We start from the raw sequence: 22,041 nt of genomic DNA, 5'->3' as shown, positions 1-22,041 counted from the left end.
TAGATTCACCGGTTATTTCCAGTCGCCTGTATTGTGCTGTTTTTATTGCTCTTAAGCTACCGTCGATGAAACTGTCACATTAAAGGTCTTCTCAAATAGCATAATCCATCTTCTTCACAGTAGGCTTTTAATTTAAAATGTCTGCAGCACGGGTTGAGTTTCACTGACGGGCAACTAAACTACGCTCGAAACATGGCACATGTAATAGAATATATCAGTGAACGAGAAGTGGTGAGTGACTCACTCATGTACACAGAATTAGTGCTGAGTAAATGTACATTTTACTGAATTAACCATGTGAGAAATAACATTATTATATACACAAGAACAATCTATTGTAATGTCAGGTATGGAAGAAGATAGGTAACAGCAACAGAGTTATTAATCTTATTAAATTGAGAAGCGTTAATAAAGCGTACGTCATGCTGGATAATTTTAGCAACAATTCTAGTCTGTTTAAAAGAGTGAATATAATCAAAACATGAAAGTTTGAGAGTGTGATGATGGAGACAAAGGATGAAGAGAAGGTGAGGAAGTAATTTTGTTACACGGAAGAGAGAAGAAAGAAGTGAGGAGGAGTGAGAGAAGCTCCCAGCAGGAGGCTGCCGCACTATTACCTGAGCAGGAAAGATCAAGAGAAGCTGCTGACTGCAGGACTGGAGAAGACTTCAATATTTGACTGTCAGAGAACCTCAGAAACACACAACACATCCCACTAACTCAACCGCCGCTGTTAATGGCTGTTAGCATCGCAACGCTATAAATTCACCCTCATTTACAGGGAGCTGACGGCAGCAGTAGAGAGACCAGAGTCGACAGGAGCGCAACGGAAATGTTTAGCATAAGAGTACTTTCATGAAGCCAAATGTTTGTGATCATGTGGGAGTAAATGGTGGCAGAATCTGCTGCCGATACAGCTACGATGGCCCGATCCAATCCATTAGAGGGGGGCGTTCATATGGACTCTTCTGGTGAACACGGTGAACCATTATCTCTCAGTGCTAAACCGTTGTTGAAATACCAGTATACCATATGTGGTTACTATGTAAACTCCTTGATGACACGTTATCAATACACAATGAACATGTCATCATCCCTCATGTTATATGAGCTTGATAAAGATAAATTAAGAGCTGTGCTGGCTAAATCGTGGCTCTGTATCAGGTCTCCTAACCATCTTTATAGGTCATTTAAAGAAGTAACACTCATTGAATGTGTCTTGCTGAACTGTTGTAATGCTTAAAAGATAATGTGGCTAGACAGTTCAGCCAGGCCGTACAGCAAAGGGAGTGGGTGGCAGAGGTGCTGCATTGGAGTCAACTGCTAATTAAGATTGATCCAAACCCCTGCTGGCTGCGCTGCACTATTGGACAGCACTACCCATAAATCTTTGAGGTGACTCACCACCACCTCCTTTCCCTCCTCCTGCCTACGTGCCTTCCTCAATCTTTACGCTCTCCTCTCTTCCCTACCTCCCGGGGATACTCACAGGACTTTGTGTCCTATCGCCTCCACACTTCCTGCCCGTCCTCTCTCATACTATCAAGGTCTCAAAAGAAGTGCTCGTCTGATTGTCCAACAGCGTCTGATATCCCTTCTCCAATGGCAGAATCGGGTGGGGCTGGGTCGGGCTATGCTCGATCAAAACTAGTTTGTCAGACGTGTTGGAAGGCAAAATATGTTAGCTGTTTCTATCAGCCACACTGGGAGGCAGAGAGGAAAGCCAGATGTCATAGAGAGGGGAGACACGTCATATTTAAATATGTAATATACATAACGGCGCACATTTTCAGACAGTCTCTCCCAGAAAGCATTTATAGCGTTGCACTCTGTCGTTCACGTATTGTGTGCATGTATTACCTTTGAACTTGTGGAAGACAGCCCAGAGTTCAGCGATGTCGGTGGCAAACGTGATGTCAGTGTCCAGGACGATGACTCTCTGCAGGTCGGACGGCAGCGTCTTAGTCAGCACCAGCTTCATCAGGCCATAGATCCCCGAGTAATGTTTGTTGGGGATCCATGACACCTCAGACTGAAACAGCACACCAAAGCAGGGTTGGGATCATTTGCTGTTAAACTGATATGTAGTTGAAGCTGGGAGCTAGAGAGGAGAAGATGAGTCGGGTTCATTACCTTCAACTCGTCTGCATCGTAGAAGTCCACCCTGACGGCAGGGACCATCCAGGTATGGAACAGAGAGGACAGGATCTGCTGAGCAATGGAGTCTGTGATGAAATGGAAATGTAGTGGGTTCCGCCTGTGGACACACACACACACACACACACACACACCCAAACATGAATAAGCTCGTTCACAGCAGCATCCTGAGTTCTTTACCAGCTACAACTACACTAAACGGGCCACTGTCTATTCCTCAAATTGGGAAAAATCCTGTGAAGTAGGGCGGAACGATGTCTGGATTAACTGGAAACATCGACCTGCCCAGGGACTGGAGATACAAATTCTGCCTTTTGGCTAAATCTGGCATGTTTACACCATATTGATGTAAACTGGTGGGTGTGATCGCTGTTAAATAAATGAATAAATATTCGGGTGTCCTTTGTTGTTGTCACATCCCACTGCACAGCATACACTAGAAGGCTCGGGCAAGTTAGAGAGTGGGCTTGAACCTGGAACCCAATATGGCGGCGACCAAAACATCAAACGAACGTGTGACGTCGGCTGCGAGACATCTACAGCTGCTTGTGCTCAGATAATATTTAACAATTGAAAAGCTTCTTTTGGGGTCTTGGAGAAGAACATTTACATTTCTCAAAGTATGTTTTTTTTTTAATTGGTGGAGTGCCCTTTTAATATACCGAGTACGATGAACACACACATATTCCAGTCTTTCAAGAAGAAACAAAACCCTCTACAGCTACACTTCCATCTGCTCATGAAGACCCTGCCGTATGATTGAAAGCTCCAGAACAAGCAAGTAATTGGAGCTTAAGATTGTTTAGTCTGGGAATGAGTGTCTGCAGGCAGGCCTGGAGCTGGTAAAGCAGACACAGCACAGTGAAGGAGGTGATTCATCATACATGACGCCCCGAAGCTTCATCCAGAGAAGCATGCACGCTCTGTATCTCACAGCTCGCACACTCAGAAGAGGGGGCTTGTGCAAAATAGGTATTCAGGACCTCCAAATCAGGTCAAGAGGCAGTGACACTGAGCTGAGGATGTGAGCACCCTCGGGTGTCTTATGCTGAATGACTTTGGGAATGAATGTGTCAGCTGCACTTGCTCAATAAGCACCGAGGGCTGGGAGCTGTCAGGATGTATCGGAACTGTGGTTCCATACAAGCTGTCACATCCTCTGGACATACAGCAACACGCCTTTCATCGGATGCTCGGGATTATGCCGATAAGGAAGCAAACATGTCGTGTGCATCCTGATGATCAGAGCTGTGATCATGTAATCTTCATAATGCAATATTGTTATGTTGTTCCTGTAAAGATGTTCAGAGTCAGACACAGAAACAGATTCATTATGTTCCCATCTGCTCAGAGAGGAGAAAGCATTCACCTCTATGTAAAGAGAAAAGTCATGAACCGATCGATCCTACTTTTTCTTTCTCACTACTGATTCCAGTACCCAAAGTCAGGGTACCGGCTGCTGAGGTTGTGTTCCAGTTTCAGACTGACAAATGGTGTGATCCCATCGCAACATGGTCTCTTGTTTATGGCGTTTAATTAGTATCAAAACCCGCACAGAACAGTATCCGCGAACGGAAAAGCATCCTTGCAAGGACGCATTTCTGCTCCGTGTGCACAAATGCAGCACGAGCGCTTGCTCGACCCTCTCGACGCGCTCGCAACTGCTCAACTCGCTCGCTCGTCAAGTTGACTTTTGAGACTTTGGAGCGGGGATGGAATAGACAGCGGCTGATGTGTCCGCTCTTTGATTGGTCACATTCAACACCAACATGAATAATTCATGAACACGTGACACCGTTGTCCAATTATAGAGCGCAGAACACGTGACCATCCACTCCTCCAAATATCAACATGTTGCCTTCCAAGAAGACCCACAATACCGTCTCAAAAATGAGTCCTAACTTTAGTCAGAACAAGTTATCTTTGGTACGGCCACCAGAGGAATAAATACATACTGTAGGTCGTTTAAAGCTTTAAACAGACGCCTGGTACGGTGGTTTTCTGGTGAGGACAGTCTCCGATAATCTAGCTGCTGTCGGACAGATCAGAATGATGAGAGGCCCCCGCTGTCTGACTGAATACAGCAGAAAGAGGCCATCTTTCAGGTGGGAGCGATTCTACGGGGCTCTCCATCACCGAGGCAAGAGACGAACCGGTGGCAAATATTTGATTTACAGTCGGCTAAACAACATATGGCTGCTGGAAATGAACCGGCGGTATAGTACAGTAACTACGGCATCTATCATTTAAATCTGGTTTCACAGGGAATTTATAGCATGTTCAATATTCCATCACAAATCAAAAAATATATATAATGGAGAAATACAGCCGGGTCAGGCGGTGTTTGACGATCAATGTCCCATCGACAGTCATTCACCAGAATGTCCCACACTGTCAGAGGACAGTCCAACAGGCTGACCTCTCAGTGAGTCAACATTAACCCCACCATTTCTGTCCAAATGTCATCTGATCGATCTGTACACTGTACCCTGCTGTATGAGTCATTATCTCGGTAGGCGTCATACTCTTTAGACTGCTTTACATCAAAACCTAATGTGAGGAGGACAGTGATGCTGAGGTCTGTCTTTAATCTGACTGTCCTGCACAGTTCCCCCGTACCTCATCATCCCCTTCACTCTGACATTGACCTTTTGAAACTTTTGAAGCTGTTGGTGCTTCACTTCCTTTACTTCGTTGTATGGCTTAGCGGCTCCATGCCTTGTTGTTCTAAGACAACGTGATATGTGATATGAATGGAAATAACAACCATCTCGTCTGATGCCGGGATCAGACTCCAGTATATTTTATTCTTTGACGATGGTCACCATGTCAGATCTAACGATCTCAGCGCCATCAACTCTTACAGTGTCTCGGTCGGGTGACCGGCAAGACTACATGTATGACCACGACCGATCACGGCACGTCGTATTCCACGATCGTGCGCGAGTTCAGACGTCATCGTGGAGGTGGTCGAAGCAACTGTCGATCATGGCGATAGAAGCGTTGTGTGTGATGCTGACGGTCTGGTGTTGACAAAAGAAAAAGAAAAGAAAGAGAAAAGGGTTGTGGATGCTCTCCTGGGCGGCACAGAGAGAACGGGACGGGCTGTCCATACTTCACTCAGTTTTGTTGTCCTCGCCATCCCTCCTCCTTTTCTTCATGTTTGTTTATTACCAAGTGACCTGACTGCAACTGCGCGCTGGAGAGAGCACCTGATTGGTCAAGGAACACGTCGTTTGAGATGTCTCACTAGGCGCGTCAAGACGAAAACTTCTGACAGGCTAGACTTTTCCTCGTAGTGTCGCGGGGCGTCCCAGACGCGGCGTCGGTGGTCGTATACTATGACACACTACACCAGATAAGAGGATCGATTATCGCACACTACACCCATTTATCGTTGCCGATCCCCTACGACGGCCGTGTCGGGCGATAATCGGGCTGATATCGTGGAGTCTGAAGCGGGCTTTAGTGTTAGTTCTGTCAAACAATAGTGTAAGAATGACACAGGGCGGACCTATCTGATGTTTTACGGTGCGTCTACATGATTTCTAAGCAAATATATTCTTTAAATGGACATCTGACATCATCGAGGAGAATGAGCTCAGCTGATAGGCTGCTCCTTTGGATATGATTCTCATTAGAAACCACTCCCTCACTTAAGCACAACAAACATTTGCATTTGTATGAATAAACACACCAGTGGTTAAACCCCCGTGGTGCTATCGGAGAGAATATTTCTAACCTGACAGGTTCCTTTTAGTCAAACAATAGAAATAGACTGTGCCTCTTAAGTATCTCTGGTCATGAAAACAAATAGAGAATAAATGACGGAGTCTGAAGGTGTGTTTACCAGCAGGAGTTTCTCACAGTATGAAATGGAATTATCATTTCACTTATGATTAATTCACCTGCAACTCTGGAGCTAATTAAGAAGTAGTGTCGTTAGAAGCTGTGATGTTGAATGCACACGGACTGATTACTGATGGATCCTCCAGCTCCGACGCCAAATAAACATTATACATCATTATACATGTTTACAGAAGGTGAAGTTTCACACTATTTAACAGTTAAGTGCTCGTATACGTCAGTCTTTTCATGCTTCATGTCTAACGGGAGATCTAACAGGGTTTCTCTTTAGCTCCGAGTTCCTTTGTCTCGGTGTTATTTCATGTTGAAGTGCTGAAACCAATGGCAGAGATGAGACTCTTCCATTAAATAAGGAAATGGTTCAGAACATCCACTAAAGAGGCACCGTTCATTTGGTTGACTAAATCAAGGTGCCATCTTTCAAATAGTCAATGTACGTGGTTGTATATGCATAACGTAGACAACAGAAGACTGAGATGAACCTCAAAAGACAAAGTCAAGTGTGAGAAGAGAAGAATGAAAGTGCATCGTTGTACCTGTGGAAGAGGACGGATTTAACCAGCGTCACCACGTCTCGACTGGCGTTGTAACCTGCACATACGATGGCCACGTGGATGGTCTGTGGAGAGGATGACAAGAGTGAAGGATTATAAGGAGTTAGACTGAAACAGGTGAGAAAAGAGAGACATTCATTTGTCATTAGTAGATATAAAGCACAAAGTTTCACTGTTTACAGCAAATCATAGAGTGGAACATTCATTACCTTATATTAAAGTATCATGGGAACACTGCTATAGTAATACAGAGTCAACTGCTTATGGTTTATGTTCAACTGTTTTCCCAGATTGAGTAGTACCTCTTAAGTCTACTGAATTAATTGTGACTAGGGCTGTCAATCAATTAAAATATGTAATCACAATTAATTGTGTGATTGTCCATAGTTAATCGTGATTAATCACAAATGAATCGCACATTTTTTTATCCGTTCAAAATGAACCTTAAAGGGAGATTTCTCAAGTATTTAAACCTCTTATCAACATGGGAGTGGACAAATATGCTGCTTTATGCAAATGTATGTATATATTTATTATTGTAAATCAATTAATAACACAAAACAATGACAGATATTGATCCAGAAACCCTCACAGGTACTGCATTTAGCATAAAACAATATGCTCCAATCATAACATGGCAAACTGCAGCCCAACAGGCAACAACAGCTGTCAGTGTGTCAGTGTGCTGACTTGACTATGACTTGACCCAAACTGCATGTGATGATCATAAAGTGGGCATGTCTGTAAAGGGGAGACTCGTGGGTACCCAGAGAACCCATTTACATTCACACATCTGGAGGTCAGAGGTCAAGGGACCCCTTTGAAAATGGATGTGACAGTTTTTCCTCTCCAATATTTAGCGTAAGTTTGGAGCGTTATTTAACCTCCTTCATGACCAGCTAGTCTGACATGGTTGGTACCGATGGATTCATCAGGTTTTATAGTTTCATATGATACTGAGCCGCTACAACCTAAAAATCACAGGTTGCGTTTATGTGTTAAAGAAATTAGTGGTATTAAAACAAACGTGAAAATATGTACTCGCGGTGACGAGCAGCAGCCGATTCATTCAGCACTGTACGTGTAAGAGCTTTAAAATCAGGCAGAGAGACCAATTCTCAAGGAGGCGATTCCAAGTGAGGAGAGCAGAGCACATAAAAGCTTTCTTATCCACTTCATTTCACCTCTCCTTTAGCTGCTTTTTTTAACATTATGCTGGACTTCTCCCTCACTGCCTCGGGTTATGGCTCCAATTTTAGCTCTCCCTGATGCCAGCTTGACGTGTCAAAACTCCGAGTACATTTTCTCCTCCCGCTCTCGGAGCTTCTACAGTTATCTCCCCTCAGGGGTCAGGGCAGCGAGGCTGACCCCTCCAAATGAGCAGCGGTCATGTTCAAGCGCTGCTGGAAGGGTGCAACAGTCGGACTGCTACAGTCGGACTGCCCCTCTCCTTTTTCACTCCGTCTTCCACCCTGAAGGTGCTCTGCTTTCCCTCGCAGTCGGCTGGCTTTTAAACATCGCCCGGCTCTAACCGAGAACTGGGAGTGAGGGAGTGACGGCTGATGTGGGAGGAAAGTAGAAGGTGGTGATAAGAAACCATCGGAGGTTCATATCCTCTCTCAGAGCGCTACACACACACACACACACACACATCACACACCTGACAGTGAGGACGCACAAGGGGTGTGTCTGTGTGTTCTCGGTGCATTGGTGTTATTCTGAGCTGCACAGGAATATGAAAAGATGTATTGTGAAGTTGTCTCTTCCCACCGATGTGTAGTGTAGTGTCTTAATATGTTCTTAGTAAATGTTTGATATGCTCTTAAAGTCCATGTAAAACAAAAATAAATCTGCATTCGGAGTTTGTCACAGAAGAATGTGTTACTAACCACCCAGCCTAATTTGAAGTATATAAAATGAGCTTTCTAAATCATGTAAGAATCATCAGTATTCTCTGCTCTGAGACGCTGAAACATGAAACCTCTCTTAATACATCCATGGCTGAAACCACACCCACAAGGCGAGCGAAGAGGGAAGAGCCCAGCGCCGAATCGCCGTCCGAAGACCGCTAGTCGGTGTCGCGGAGTGCTTCTGATTGAGGCTCAGCCCGTGGACGGTGTGAGGCCGGTAACGGCCCCCCGTCACGCAGTCTGCCCGGTGGGATACAACTTGGCGGGTTAGGAGGCCGCTCGGTGTGGGAGGATCCCCTCGCGAGACTTCTCCCCGGCGATGGCTGGGGAGAAGTCATAAGTCATAATGGTACGAGAATAAAGTCGTAATATTACGAGAATAAAGTCATAACTTTACACGTAAAATTACTACTTTATAATATTATGACTTTATTCTCTAAATCTCAGATTTATTTGTTTTCCTCAATGTGGTCCTTATACTCCGTCGTACCGTCGTACCGTCGTACCGTCGTACCGTCGTACCGTCGTACCGTCGTACCGTCGGCCAGTATCCTGAATGTGTGTCGGCTATTCCGGTCATCCAGACAAACACCCGCTGAGCTGACAGGTGACAGGTGACATGCTGCGGCGCTGTGAGGTAGCATCAGCGTGGGGATCACAGCGTGGCCGTGTTAAAGCTCTCACATTATGCAGCCTTGTGACGGTGAGTCATATCCCAACAGCAAACCAACACCATCACTGCTGAGGATTAGGCTAATAGGAGGCTAAAGCCCGGCTATACTACGGTACCCTGGAGAACACCTTCACGTTGCCTCTGAACACTTTGAGTGGTGTGTTTCACATCTCACCTCACACTTATCCACCACCGGCTGCTGCACACAGTCTGAGCTGTTTCCCACCGCGGCAGCTTTCTGGCCCTCGTTGTCGCCGGTGCCCTCCTCTGAATGGGTTCGGCTCTGGTTGCCACGGCGACCGCCGTTTGGAAGGCGCGCAGACGGGCTCCTGGGTGGCCGGCTCAGCTCCCGGCGCAGCGCCCGGTTCTCTTCCTCCACCGCCCGGACCCGCAGCTCTAAGGCCTGCCGCTCGCCGGCTCCGCCCACCGGCGTTGACGATTGGGCTTCCAACGGAGACAGGGGGAGGGGCTTCACTGTTGACGGGACAGGAAGAAACATTTCATATTGCAAGATCAACATATCACTATGATCTGATATTGTCACAGCAAAACGGATTTTAGACACCTAAAATAATCAATATCAGTTTAAGTGTACGCTATATTTAGAATATTTCCACTGCTTCATCTCGCCGTCAGACAGCTTCTCCTTTCTGACGGGGATCTGTGCTCTCTCTCCAAACCCGATGACAAAAACATTATAGATACGTTTCACTTTCAGTTCAGTTCATCGTCGGGAAAATATTCTAAACATAGTGAACGATTAAACTGATTGATTTTTTAGTTGGGTCTTTTCTTATTGATCCCTGGCACAAATCTTGTCGGTTAGCGGTTAATAATCGGTTAACGAGGGTCGGTTATCGGTTAAGAACATTTTTTAAAATGAGCATCCCTAGTCTGATCTGTACGGATGTTTCTCAAAACGATCTCCCTCTGGATCCTTTACTATCTAGGATGCCATAGTACGTTGGTCTAGTCCAAATCACAGAGAAATTTATACTTTTGATTTGTTTTTTATTTAATCTGTTTGGTTTCACAGCGCACAAATTAAAGCGTACCAAATAAAAACATATATATATTAGCTCTGTATGAATTGCAGTAGAAGTTTTTTCTCTTTGACTCGGCACTGATCGACTGTATGATTACCACCAAACGAACCGCACCAGAGTACGATTAAAACGGACTAAATGTTGCTCGTGAAAGCGCCCTTACACTCTAGATGAACAATATTATCGCTCCAACACACTTATAATAATATCCACTTTTATCTGTATGACACAATCTTGCATGCATTTGACTTCCCTTCAACTGGAGCTTTATTGAGATTAAAATCTGCCTTCAACGTTCTTCAGACGTCTCTGCAGGATCTCAAGCTCGTACTGAAAATGTGTTTTATACTCATGAAGCCATAACTTCAGTTTGCATAGATGGATTTCTTGTATCAGAATAAAACATGTTTCTGTCTTGAGGACAAGAAAAATGATTGTAGAGTCAACCATCATGTCTGCGCTCGACTATGGAATTATCCTTTATCCTCATGCTGCTCGCTCCACTTCGGCTGGCTGTTTGTTTTACCTTCTCTATGCTGTGCTCAGAGGGGTATATATGTATATAACTGTACATGTATATGCATATAAATACAGTTAGTCTGTATACTAACAGTACATGGAAAGTTAAAGTACATCTCCTCTCTCATACAGTTCCTGAGCCTCCGACTCCATGACTACTGCCCTCAGAGCAGCTGTCAATCATGACGTCTCACCCTCTTTTTATAGAATCAAAAACTAATAAAAAAGACTCATCAAAAGCAATGAAGACTTGAACATCCATCAGTGTGATAAGAACTACCTAAAATGACCTAAAACAATCTTTGTGAAAAATTGTATTTGACTTTTTAGTTTGGTCCATGTCCCATCCGCTAACATGGAGGAGGCGGGAGTTATGGCCTATTCTGCAGCCAGCCACCAGGGGCCGATCCAGATGTTTTGGCGTCACTTTTTATGGAGCTGTTTAGTTCACAATTAAAACTACGTCTACTACAGCTTCATTGGACAACGTCACTGTTCCCTCCACCCGGTAATCAGTGTGTTTTTAATGGTTGAAGCACTCTAGTTTCACTATTGAAGGGGAATCCAACAAAGTGACTTGAGTATATATTTACATTTAGGTAGCGACGCACTGATACCGATACTGTGCTCATGTACTCGTACTCGCACAACGGCACCGATACCATTTTACGACAGCGTGATGTTAACCTCTCGTCAGAATCTTTGGGATCCTATCGCACGCGCTCACGCTCCACCTCCCCGAGCAGACAGGCTGGTGGTGCACAAGACCCCGCAGGGCCAGGATCCCTAATCAGGCGGCGCGCGCCGGAATTCACTTTCATTGCGCCACAGGGTTTTGCTTGCACCCTCTGACTCGCACTTTGTCCCCTTGAAGCACCTTCACCCCGAGCCTTTCCAAGCCGACCTAGAGCCGGTGGCGGCGCACCGCCTCGTATGCGGGACTCCCCAGCCTGCCGTGTGTCGCTCACACCCTCCAGCTGACTGTTAACGAGGGTCTTTTGGCACAGAGAAGTACTCGTATCGGTACTCGGTATCGGCGAATACCCAAATGTAAGTACTTGTACTCGGTCTGAATAAAAGTGGTATCGGTGCATCCCTACATTTAGGATCACAGTTTTGATGCATCTCAAGATGGGGAGTGCACACATATCTTTCAATCAATGCTGTCAGTGCAGCAGGGCGGCCCTCACTCTGCACATCTAATCCAAGTCAGCAGCAATTTCCTCTGCTCTTCTCTGACTGCTTCAATATGATCAAGCAGCTCTGACTGCTGCAGAGAGGCAGAGAGATGGATCTCTAGAGAGGACATGAAGCTCTGTCTCTCTTCACTACATCTTAGAAACCTCAGCTCCCAAAGGGGGGGGGGGGGCGAGGCCTTGGTTGAAGATCATTAAAGAACACAATAGGTTTTCCTTTGGCAACCTCACTAGGGAGAACAGACAGCCTCGGAGAACTCCACATATCACAGTATGGTAGAGATCCAGAGGCGTTATAGCTCAGATTACATGTATTGATCGGTGTTGGGGAAATAGGTGGCTTTATGATACCATATGTCATCTATGTCAAGATCCAGTTACTTTCACCCAACTGGGAGTTTGTGGTTCCCCCTTTGACCTGTAGGCTGTCAAATAAAACCTCCCTGTACTGAACATGTGGAGGCTAAATGCTTTCTGGGATGAACTGAAGGAAACCTTCTCATTGGTCTCGGTTGGTTTGTTCTCTAACAAAGTGTGTTAATGAATTGACAGGTCTCTGTTTTCCTTCAGATGTATTGTTCCCCGTGGCCATAATATATAAATGCAGTCAGTATATAGATGGGTTCTTTCAACCATGGAGGGCCACTAAGCCCTCTGCCGCACAACCAAAGCACCTTCTGGACTCCATTTCGTCCAAGCTGTAATTAATTTGCAGAGTGGATTTGCTGGGCCTAATCCCACTGAACTGGCCATTTGTTTGTGCTGCTCACAGATTGCATATGGCGTTTTCAGGGCAGCAGATGCACCTGGTCTTTTATGGCGGCCGAGCCAATTCATTTGGCTTTTAGTTATTTGTCACCAAGCTCATCATCTACATGCAAACAAGAGCCTTAGTCAAAAACACAGGAATCAAATTGTCCCAGTAGAGGAGGAAAAAATTACAACAGTACAGCACATCTGAGAGGAAAACCGCTCGCAGGTTATTTGTTTTAACGCCATTTGAACAGGTTAATAATGATGCATGCTTAGCTTACTGGTGTTGTAAATGTTAAATTCATTAAAATGTGTTGTAGGAAAATGTTAATTGTTGTGTAGGCTTTATCTGCTGCGTGTGATTTATGTCAGAAGTGAAAAAGAATCCAAATCTTTTGATGGAATAATACTAATAATATTACGACTTTTTTTGACTTTCTTCTGAGAACATTTGAGGAGATAAATAGGCATTAACGTAACAGAATATTGATTCATATTTGATCAGCGTTGCCTAGTTTGACCGTTTGATCTGAGTTTGCGAGAACATTACGACTTTTTTTTCTTGTAAAGTTATGACTTTATTCTCGTAATCTCAGATCTATTTTTTTCCCCTCAATGTGGCTCTAATACTCCGTCGTAACTGTCAGCCCGGATTGAGAACATGGTTGTTGAGGCTCAGACCAACGTTACGTCAGGGCAGAGGCCGACATAGTCTGTGTACATTTTGAAGTAATTATTTCAGGGCAGTAAGGAGACATCTGTGAGATCACGGAAAAATACCTTTGAAGGTACAATCTGCTGCTGCTGGAGGACGGGTAAATAATGTTTCTGTAAGGAGCTCTATGTGACCCAATCAGGGAGTAATGTACGGAGTGCCGAGGTCACAAATGGGCTAAATTGAAGCGGGAAGTGGGTTTCAGACAGCGTAGGACACAGTTTCAACATTCACCTTTATTTTCTCTTTCAAAGATTGTTTTCAGCCTCGTTGTCTGACTGCTTGTGTCGAAGACAAAATGACTAAATCAACAACTAAAATACCTTTTGATAAAGTTCATTGTCGGAGCATGTGTTTATCGGCATCGCTACACGAACCCACCCAACCTCATGTGAGGTTTGATGAGCCTTTAGCAGCGTTACTGTGATGCAGAGCGGTGTGTGTGTGTGCCCAACAGGATGTGTGTGTGTGTGTGTGTGTGTCAGGACAGATGGATTGTGTCAGCTGTCTAAATGTTGGCGTTGACAGTGATGGTATGATCTGGACGGTATCATGCAGGGACTCAGCATAGTAATGCAAAGTGATGAACTGTTTGGGTCAGTGACCTTGAATGTTGTTGGATGGTTAGACGGATGTTAGTCTGAATGACAGGTTGAAACCAACATTATTCATTTATGCAACATTACATCATGACACAAGGTATCGTGTATACAATCAGTCATTTGTATTATGTGTGGATGCTAGGGTTGTATAAATTGAGTTTGTTTAGTTTGAAAGGATTTTAAAGGCAGGCATGTCTTCATCGTTGAACATGTCTTATGTAGTCGTGACCTCTAATGACTGATGGGAGCATGAGTTAGTCTGTGGTTAACAAAGGCTTAAGAGATTTTAACGTTTTATTCTGGGATATAAAATACGTCAGTAAATATTCCACTCATGAATTTTGAATCTTCTACGTGTCTTAAAAAAGGCGGTTGCTAACGAGTAGCTAAAGGAGACTACTAAACATCATCACGCCGCCTTTACAGCCTCGTTGTGTATACTCGCGTTCATGCAACCATGGTGTAGTTTCTGAAAATATATGTCATCCCTGCAGCGCTCTATTGCAGTGATACAAAATGATTATTTCAAATCTACTGTGTACACCTTGTGGGTAAGAGTAATGAATGGTACGGTATAAGGATGTACGGCACCGTCAGGTCTCGAGACTAAAATAGAAAATGAGTTTGGGACACAGTAAACTCACTATCGACGATATACATTATGATGTGCACAGGCTCTATTCAGTAAAAATTAGTATTGGGTGGAGGTAAATTCTAATGTAATGATGTGTTCAAATGTAATCCTGTAAAATGTAGTTTTTGGCAGGAAACCTGACTAAATCCAGCTGTTTGAAGGAGATGTTTTCACAGCAATATAAAATAGATATTAGAAAGGGAATTGTGAACTGTTTAACTTCATAACAAACACCAGTATGTAAACGGTAATAAAGGAGTGGATGTTGAAGTACATGGGATTTCATTGGTATTGGTATTCAATTTCTAGTATCGGACATCCCTAGTAAATATAGTTTAGTGGGAACCACCAAAGTTGAACAAGATGATGTTAATTTCCAACAAATGTTAAAGGGACTGTTTGTAACTTCTTACACGTATAAATCACCCGGGTCGGTGTCTCATGCACGCTCGCATATGCGGAACTTACATTTACATTTTTATTGAACTTATTATAGTATGGTCATTTTAGGAATTATGCATGACTGATTTTTTTTTTTAATTAACAAAAGAAATATCCAATTCCACAGTACCCCTAGAGGTACTAGTACCCCTAGTACAATACCCCGAGAGGTACTAGTACCCCCCATTTGAGAAGCCCTGCTGTAGAGTTGTGAACTCTCCTGCTGTGATCTGGGGCAACATTTGCATTACAATTTACTGGCAGCTTTTCTAGAGCGACATAAAGTTTCCAGGAACACAAATGTCCCAATTATTGGGAAAAGGCAATGTTTTGTTTTGCTTTCGGCACCGACTCGCTGCATATTCATGAGGAGAACGTCAATAAATTATGAGTTGGAGCTTTCAGTCAGTTTGGCTGGTCACTGCCTGAGTAGGAATATTTAGTCTAGACTGCCTTTCTTTATGTATCTTCTCCATCTCAACTTCTCATCTCTCTAGAAACAACAGCTGATATATTTTGTTCTTCAGAAATCAAACAGTGTTTCATTGTTTTTGATCTACTCCATCACATTGGATTTAAAATGAGGTTAAAGTTACGACTTTCAGCTTTACATGTTTATTTCCTGACTCACAAATTCAAACATCTGACCTCAATCCAGCTGATAATTGGTTTCACTCGTTGAAGAAGCCAGAAGTGAAGGTGGCCGCGGTACAGACCTGTCATGATCACCATCAGTATTGACTGTGGAGGATTTGTGATTAAATATCAAATCATTTTTGGTGACTTCATTGAAGTTAATTTTACAGTCTGACCCCTAAAATCCCTACAACTGGTGAACCACATATAGTATGTACAGTATGGATCTTAGTCCAGACTGCAACTAAAACATAAAATCAATATTGTAATAATATTACAGCCCCATGGTTCATTTTACAGTTAAGTTCTTCAACAACGTTGAAGACATTCCCTCCTGTGGTTCCTGAGATATCGCGTTCACAAGAATGGGACGGACGTTCGTACGTACGTACACACAGACGGACAGACAACCCGAAAACACAACGCCTCCGGCCACGGCTGTCGCCGGCGTGCAGCCAATGTTTCTACTGGAAGCCGAAGCCTCGCGGTGAGGCAGAGAGCTGAGCCTGTTGATGCAGAGCTAAATCAAGTTACAGAGTCCTGAAACTGTCATGTTCTGTATGACTCAAATTACAGTGGTGGGGTGTGCTACACCTTCAAAGATGGTGATTAAATTATGGGAGAACTGGGACGAGTACAAGAGGCTGATGGAATTAGAAAGTGACTGAAATAGAAACAAGGAAACTTACGTCGTCTTACATCATCTATTTCCTTTCTTATTTAATCTGCCTCTTATTCTACAATTCTTATCCTAACCCAGCCAACATGGTTATGTGGGCCCACATGGGTTATGCTGGGGGTACCTGGGAACCAAGTGGGTATGGGCCCAAAATGGGCATCTTATCTGGGGCCCACTTGGGTCAACTAATGTGAAATTAGTATATGGGCTCAGAATGGGCAACACAAATGTGGCCCAGTTGAATCAACTCAATAGGTCCCACATGGGCTCCCCTAAGTGGGCTACCCTTGTGTGTCCTAGGTGGGTCACTAATGGGAAATTAGAGATGGGTTTTGGTTTATGTTGCCCAGACTGGGCCCATATAACACCCAGTGTACTCCTGCATGAAACCCACAAGGGTAACTGGCATGGGGCCAACATGGAAACTATGGACAAACCCACTTACAACCCATATTTCAGCCCATGTAGTCCCCATGTAGTACCCACATAGAACTTAAAGCTGGGACTAAGATGGGTCTTGGGTGTGTTGCCCAGTTGGGGCCCACATAACACCCATTGTAATCCTGCATTGAATCTATGTGGGCAATTGACATTGGGCCATTATGGAACCCGCAGACAATCCCATATAGGGCCCATTTTTCAGCCCATTTAGTACCCACATGGGCCCCACATACAAATGTTTTCTGGGAACCAAGAAACTAATTCCAGGCTCATGTTGAAGTCTTTGCCGACATTGACACCAACAGCTGCCAAATCACCTACACACACACACACACACAGATACTGCAACGGTTCACTAACAAAAAGCCAAACCACAGAACATTCAGAGGCAAACATCAGTTTACAACATGTATGGGACTCTTAGCTTACTGACATGAGTTATGAAGTTTACCTCTGGTTTCTTTGTTGACGTCTGTTTTCCCCAGAGGGCTTTTGAGAGAATACCGTTTCTTAAATGACTCCGGGAACAGCCCATTCTCATTTTCAGGGCGTCAAATACCGACGTTTTGTCACAGCCCTCGCGCGTCTGATACCAGTGCACACAAGGCACCCTTGAGCGTCTGTATGAGACGCACCAGGCTTTCAATGTAAACGCACCCGCGTCAGTATTAGACGCTAAGAGCAAGTGCTCTGGAAGTCTGGTGCTGTAATATAAAGAGCCACAAAGTCCGAGTAGGGACGAGGACGGCTGATGGATGGGTCAAACAAACACAGGACTTTCACCCAGGACACCGCTGGTCATGTTCCGCGTGAAGTCAACGTTGACTTATTTTAAGTACGTTACATCAAGTACTTAACTTACGTAGCTTACGTAACTAGCCTACGTAATAAAGACTTATTTTAGTATTATTATTATATTATTATATATATATTATATTATTTTCTAACATTAAGTGACACCAAGCGGTCCTGACCAAGCATCCATATGTGATGAGTTGGGAATGAGAACAAGTTGCCATGAACAATACAAACCTCTCAGATAACATTTGATTTAACGGTTTCAGGACGTGGTTTCTCTGTAGTCCAGACAGACGTGTGTGGTCTGTAGAAAAGGCCTGAGTCATGCTGAGGACACGAGAACATTCATTTCCACTTCTGAGCTACCAGAGGGAATGTTCTCCATAAATAGAAACCCTGGAGTGGGCATCTCTTTTCTTATGAATATGAAAGACTGTTGTCCATTTACAAAAGCAGGACCCACAAGTTCAACTACGCCTTGAAGGGAACTTAAATGAATTTGGCAGGAAGGTCAAAGTAATGAGGTAATGAACAGGCGATGTGATTAATGGCAAAGAGACAATATTTGCATACCGGGCTTTGGGAAACATCAGAGTCTCTCTTCATTTCATTGAGAAATTTAACATAAATCCAACATTTTTCAGAGCCAATTACTGCCAATTTGAACGAAATGTGGGATTCATTAATCTGGTTTTCTGGGGCCAGGTTTGTTTTCCAAAAATGCAGGAGAGTAATTCATACTCATTTATTCATTCATTGGTTTATCCATTCACTAATGCATTCCTTGTTAGACTGTCTGGCCCGGAGTGGTCATTAAGAGGCATGGCAACGTCTGAAGAAAAACTGGAGCGAAAAGCCAAATTTCCCAGCTTCAAAGCATTGTTCACTGTAACCGAAGGGAAGCCATTTAAAAGTTGGCAACAGCAGTGTTTGGCGGTGTGCTGGGAGAACTTAACACCGGGGAGAAAACTGTGACAAGCCGAGCAATAATCCAGACATGATGAGATGGAAGCATGGATAACCTCTTTCTGAGAAAGGGAGACAAGGCTTAACTTTGGTTTTAGACCTGAGCTGGAGAAAAACTGTTTTTCACTAACATAGCTTATGGATTTATGATCTTTGAGTAGGAAGATTAAGAACAAATTATTAGCATATACATTAAGCATTAAGGGCCTTGTGTTTTTGGAGGTCTACAGCCTAAGGTAAGGGGATGGAGGAATAACCTGCTCTAGTTCTGCATTGGTAAACACTACTGCAATAGTGGAGTGTAAAAAAAATTCATCACATCTTAAAACACATATATTTCCCTTTTATTAACAGTTGCAGGCGCTGCCTGGTAGTCACGTCACTACCGGTAAAAACGTGTGTGGCACATTCAGTTTGGCTCTTTTCTGTCAGCGCAGGTGTGTGTGCTTGCACAATCCCCTGTTGGGTACCTGGAGGCGCACGGCGGGGCGGCCAGGGCGAGGCGGCCAGGGCGAGGCGGCCAGGGCGAGGCGGCCAGGGCGAGGCCGCCGCGCCGCACTCATGGTTTACAGTTCCGAATGGCGGGCCAGGCCCGTTGGCACCAAACCACCCTCTCCGAACAGACCCCCCCGCACCAGTGGATAGCATTTGTTCAGTTGTCATGGAGTTGCTTCTGTTGTCATAACGTGACCTTATTATGGAAATCTCCAAAATTAGGTCATGCTGAAAGTTCAAGAAAAAGCTAGTAAAGATGTTTTTTTATTTTTATCAAACTACAGTTTCCAAGGTCAAGAATAAAGTTTGATGCTCAACCCATTGAGTAGTTTGCGAGCCCGAATCAAAAACGTTCCACCTTTGGTTAATGCTTGGTGAGGTTTATGCAACTAAGAAGACTTGGTTACAGTAAGGGAAAAATTGTTAAATTGACTGCAGGTAGAAGATCAGTCTCTGGTGTCTCTAAACACTTTGTATGCCCCACTATTCAGCCTGAAGCCATCACTAAGATTTTGCAACGCCACAATAATGTTCTGGTCCAAACAATCTTGGAATGTCACTTTTATTTTCTGTCACTTCCAGTTGTCTTCATGTATTCCGTTTTCTCACTTTTATTCTGCACTATCGGACTCTCTCGGTTCCCACCGAGGCTCAGAAAACAATCCTCGCTGCTGAAAGTTTTAAACTCTTTAAGTGTTTTTTCGTGTTTTCCGCACAAAAATTCACATATACAGAATATATCCATAAATCCAGTTAGACTTATAAATCTGGCGACCTCATTCTCCCATGTTTGCCCTTTTTGACTCATTTTGATCCGGCTAGCTGCCACACAGTCACATCATCAACAACACTGAATCTCCTGTCTGGGATACGCATCTTTACTTTGTTTGTCTCTCTTTGGATATTTGATGTGTCCCGCAGTTTGATTACAGCATTCTTACTGACCTACAACAACCATATTAAGTGAGCAAACACAGTAGTGGACACACCTGAGCATGCTCGCGGTGCATTCTCCAACTGAAACATCTTACTTCTGGAGCAGAATTGAAGTACATTACATGGCCTGTGGATAAATGAACCTTACTCCCTGCTAATTCATCTTTTATTGAACCTTGTGGTTGATGCGCTCTCTGCAAGGCGGCGTCTGTACTGAGCCAAAGATCTTTTGTGAGGAAAAGAGGCATCACTCTACCGCCTAAATGGGGACTGTGTGCTTTAGTTTTTAGACCAAGAGAGTGGGAAGTCTTCTCCAGTGGAAAGATCTCAGGTTTTTCTTCACAATTCAACTTCTATATTATATGTAGCCGATGAAGACAGAAAGATGAAGAATATAAAAAGATAAAAAAAAATGATCATGATAGTGAAATAATTCCTTAATTCTTGAAACTTCTCCCAGAAACGTCAGTTGACCTCCAAGAAGAAGGAATTATTTCCATTTACAACCAGCCTGGTTCAGCTCATAGAGGAGAAACAACCACAAGACGTAGTACCCATCCTGACCATTTGAGCTGTTTATTGAATTATTACGGGTTAAAGGCCATGACATCTGGTTCTTCCCAAAGACTAGACCAGTGAGCCATTATGAACTGATGAAAAGAATCAGAACAAAACTAATTACTGACGTATCGTACGATATATGGACATGACCTCCATCGTTTTTACGTTATCGACAACAAAAGTAGATATTGTGATAGGCCTGACTCAGCCTTAGCCCAAACTATGGAACACAGCCCCACAAGAGTATGTAGACATGTTGTACAGTACACAGTATATAGAGTATTTCTCTATGGATAAGAATACCTGATTCTCTCTGCAGGTTTGCTCGACATGGCAGCTCATTCAGACACAGCTCTGAAGACCCCAGAGACTCGCCGTCTCTTTCACTCAGTCAGACAGATAAACACAACAGAGCGAGGAGGAAGAAGGGAGGAAACAACAGCGGAGATGGAGACCGAGCGACGGAAAGAGGTTAGGGATGGAGAGAGGGAGAGGAGGAGGAGAGGAAGTGTGAAAGGGAGAGTCCGAGCCAGCGGAGGCACATTGTTCCCGTCGCACACATTCAGGCCTCACCTCCAGCCGACGCTCCCTGCAGCCAGGTCCTTTCACTACTTATCACACTCCCAGAAAATAACTCCCCACCGCTAGGAATTTACTGCCAAATCCAATAATTACTTTCCAGACTTTGGTGGCTATTGTATTATGGGAGCCCATTCACATATACGGTCTCCAGTGACTGTGACCCCGAGTCAAAATTGTCAATTTAATCATAATTAATAATGGCACTACTGCAGCATTTCAATCCTGAGAGTCAAAGTCATTAAAGTGGCTCCAAGAACTCCTGGACTATATTGTCTGTAGGAAGTAATCAACTTTGGACAGGCCTCAGTAATTCATTAATATAGGACCTCCAGAAGGGGAAGAGGAGGGGAGGGTGACTTTGTCTACAGGAAATGTATTTCTTCACACTTTCTGTCTGATATTAAAGCATGGTGTGAAGCGGAAAAATACAACAATGCTGTTGTTTATTCATATAGAGATTGATCAAGGTGTTATTTCTTATTGGAATCAGCCTAGTATTAGTATTAGTTTGTTTAAGACAGGGACATATAAAAGATAAGTAAGAAGTCAAATGCATTTATTAAAGCATGCTCCTCTAGATTTAATATAAAGAGATAATATAAAGAAACCACAATACATTACTAAAGTTTCACATATAAGGCAGCTCACCCTTACACCTGTCTAAGGAACATCCTGCATCAGCACGGCTTACCCAAACTGAATCGCACATGTTTTATCTGTTCTAAATGTACCTTAAAGGGAGATTAGTCAAGTATTTAATACTCTTATCAACATGGGAGTGGGCAAATATGATTTCTTTATGCAAAAGTACATAAATATTTATTAATGCAAATCAATTAACAACACAAATCAATGACAGATATTGATCCAGAAACCCTCA

The 22,041-nt window shown here is 43.7% G+C and overlaps 1 protein-coding gene across 1 annotated transcript in view; it reads right to left on the bottom strand.

Annotated features, from left to right (window-relative positions):
- Window positions 1-22,041, bottom strand: part of large1 (LARGE xylosyl- and glucuronyltransferase 1) — a 66,049-nt gene that overhangs the window by 22,974 nt on the left and 21,034 nt on the right. The window contains exons 3-6 of the mRNA XM_037760764.1: window positions 9,337-9,635; window positions 6,561-6,643; window positions 2,134-2,257; window positions 1,861-2,032 (exon numbers count right to left, since the gene is read on the bottom strand). Coding sequence (XP_037616692.1) covers window positions 1,861-2,032; window positions 2,134-2,257; window positions 6,561-6,643; window positions 9,337-9,635 — 678 coding nt within the window. The remainder of the gene's footprint in view (window positions 1-1,860; window positions 2,033-2,133; window positions 2,258-6,560; window positions 6,644-9,336; window positions 9,636-22,041) is intronic.

Source organism: Sebastes umbrosus, chromosome 23 (genome assembly GCF_015220745.1).
Source record: "Sebastes umbrosus isolate fSebUmb1 chromosome 23, fSebUmb1.pri, whole genome shotgun sequence".
Taxonomy (NCBI): domain Eukaryota; kingdom Metazoa; phylum Chordata; class Actinopteri; order Perciformes; family Sebastidae; genus Sebastes; species Sebastes umbrosus.
This window is presented reverse-complemented; position numbering and strand designations above follow the sequence as displayed.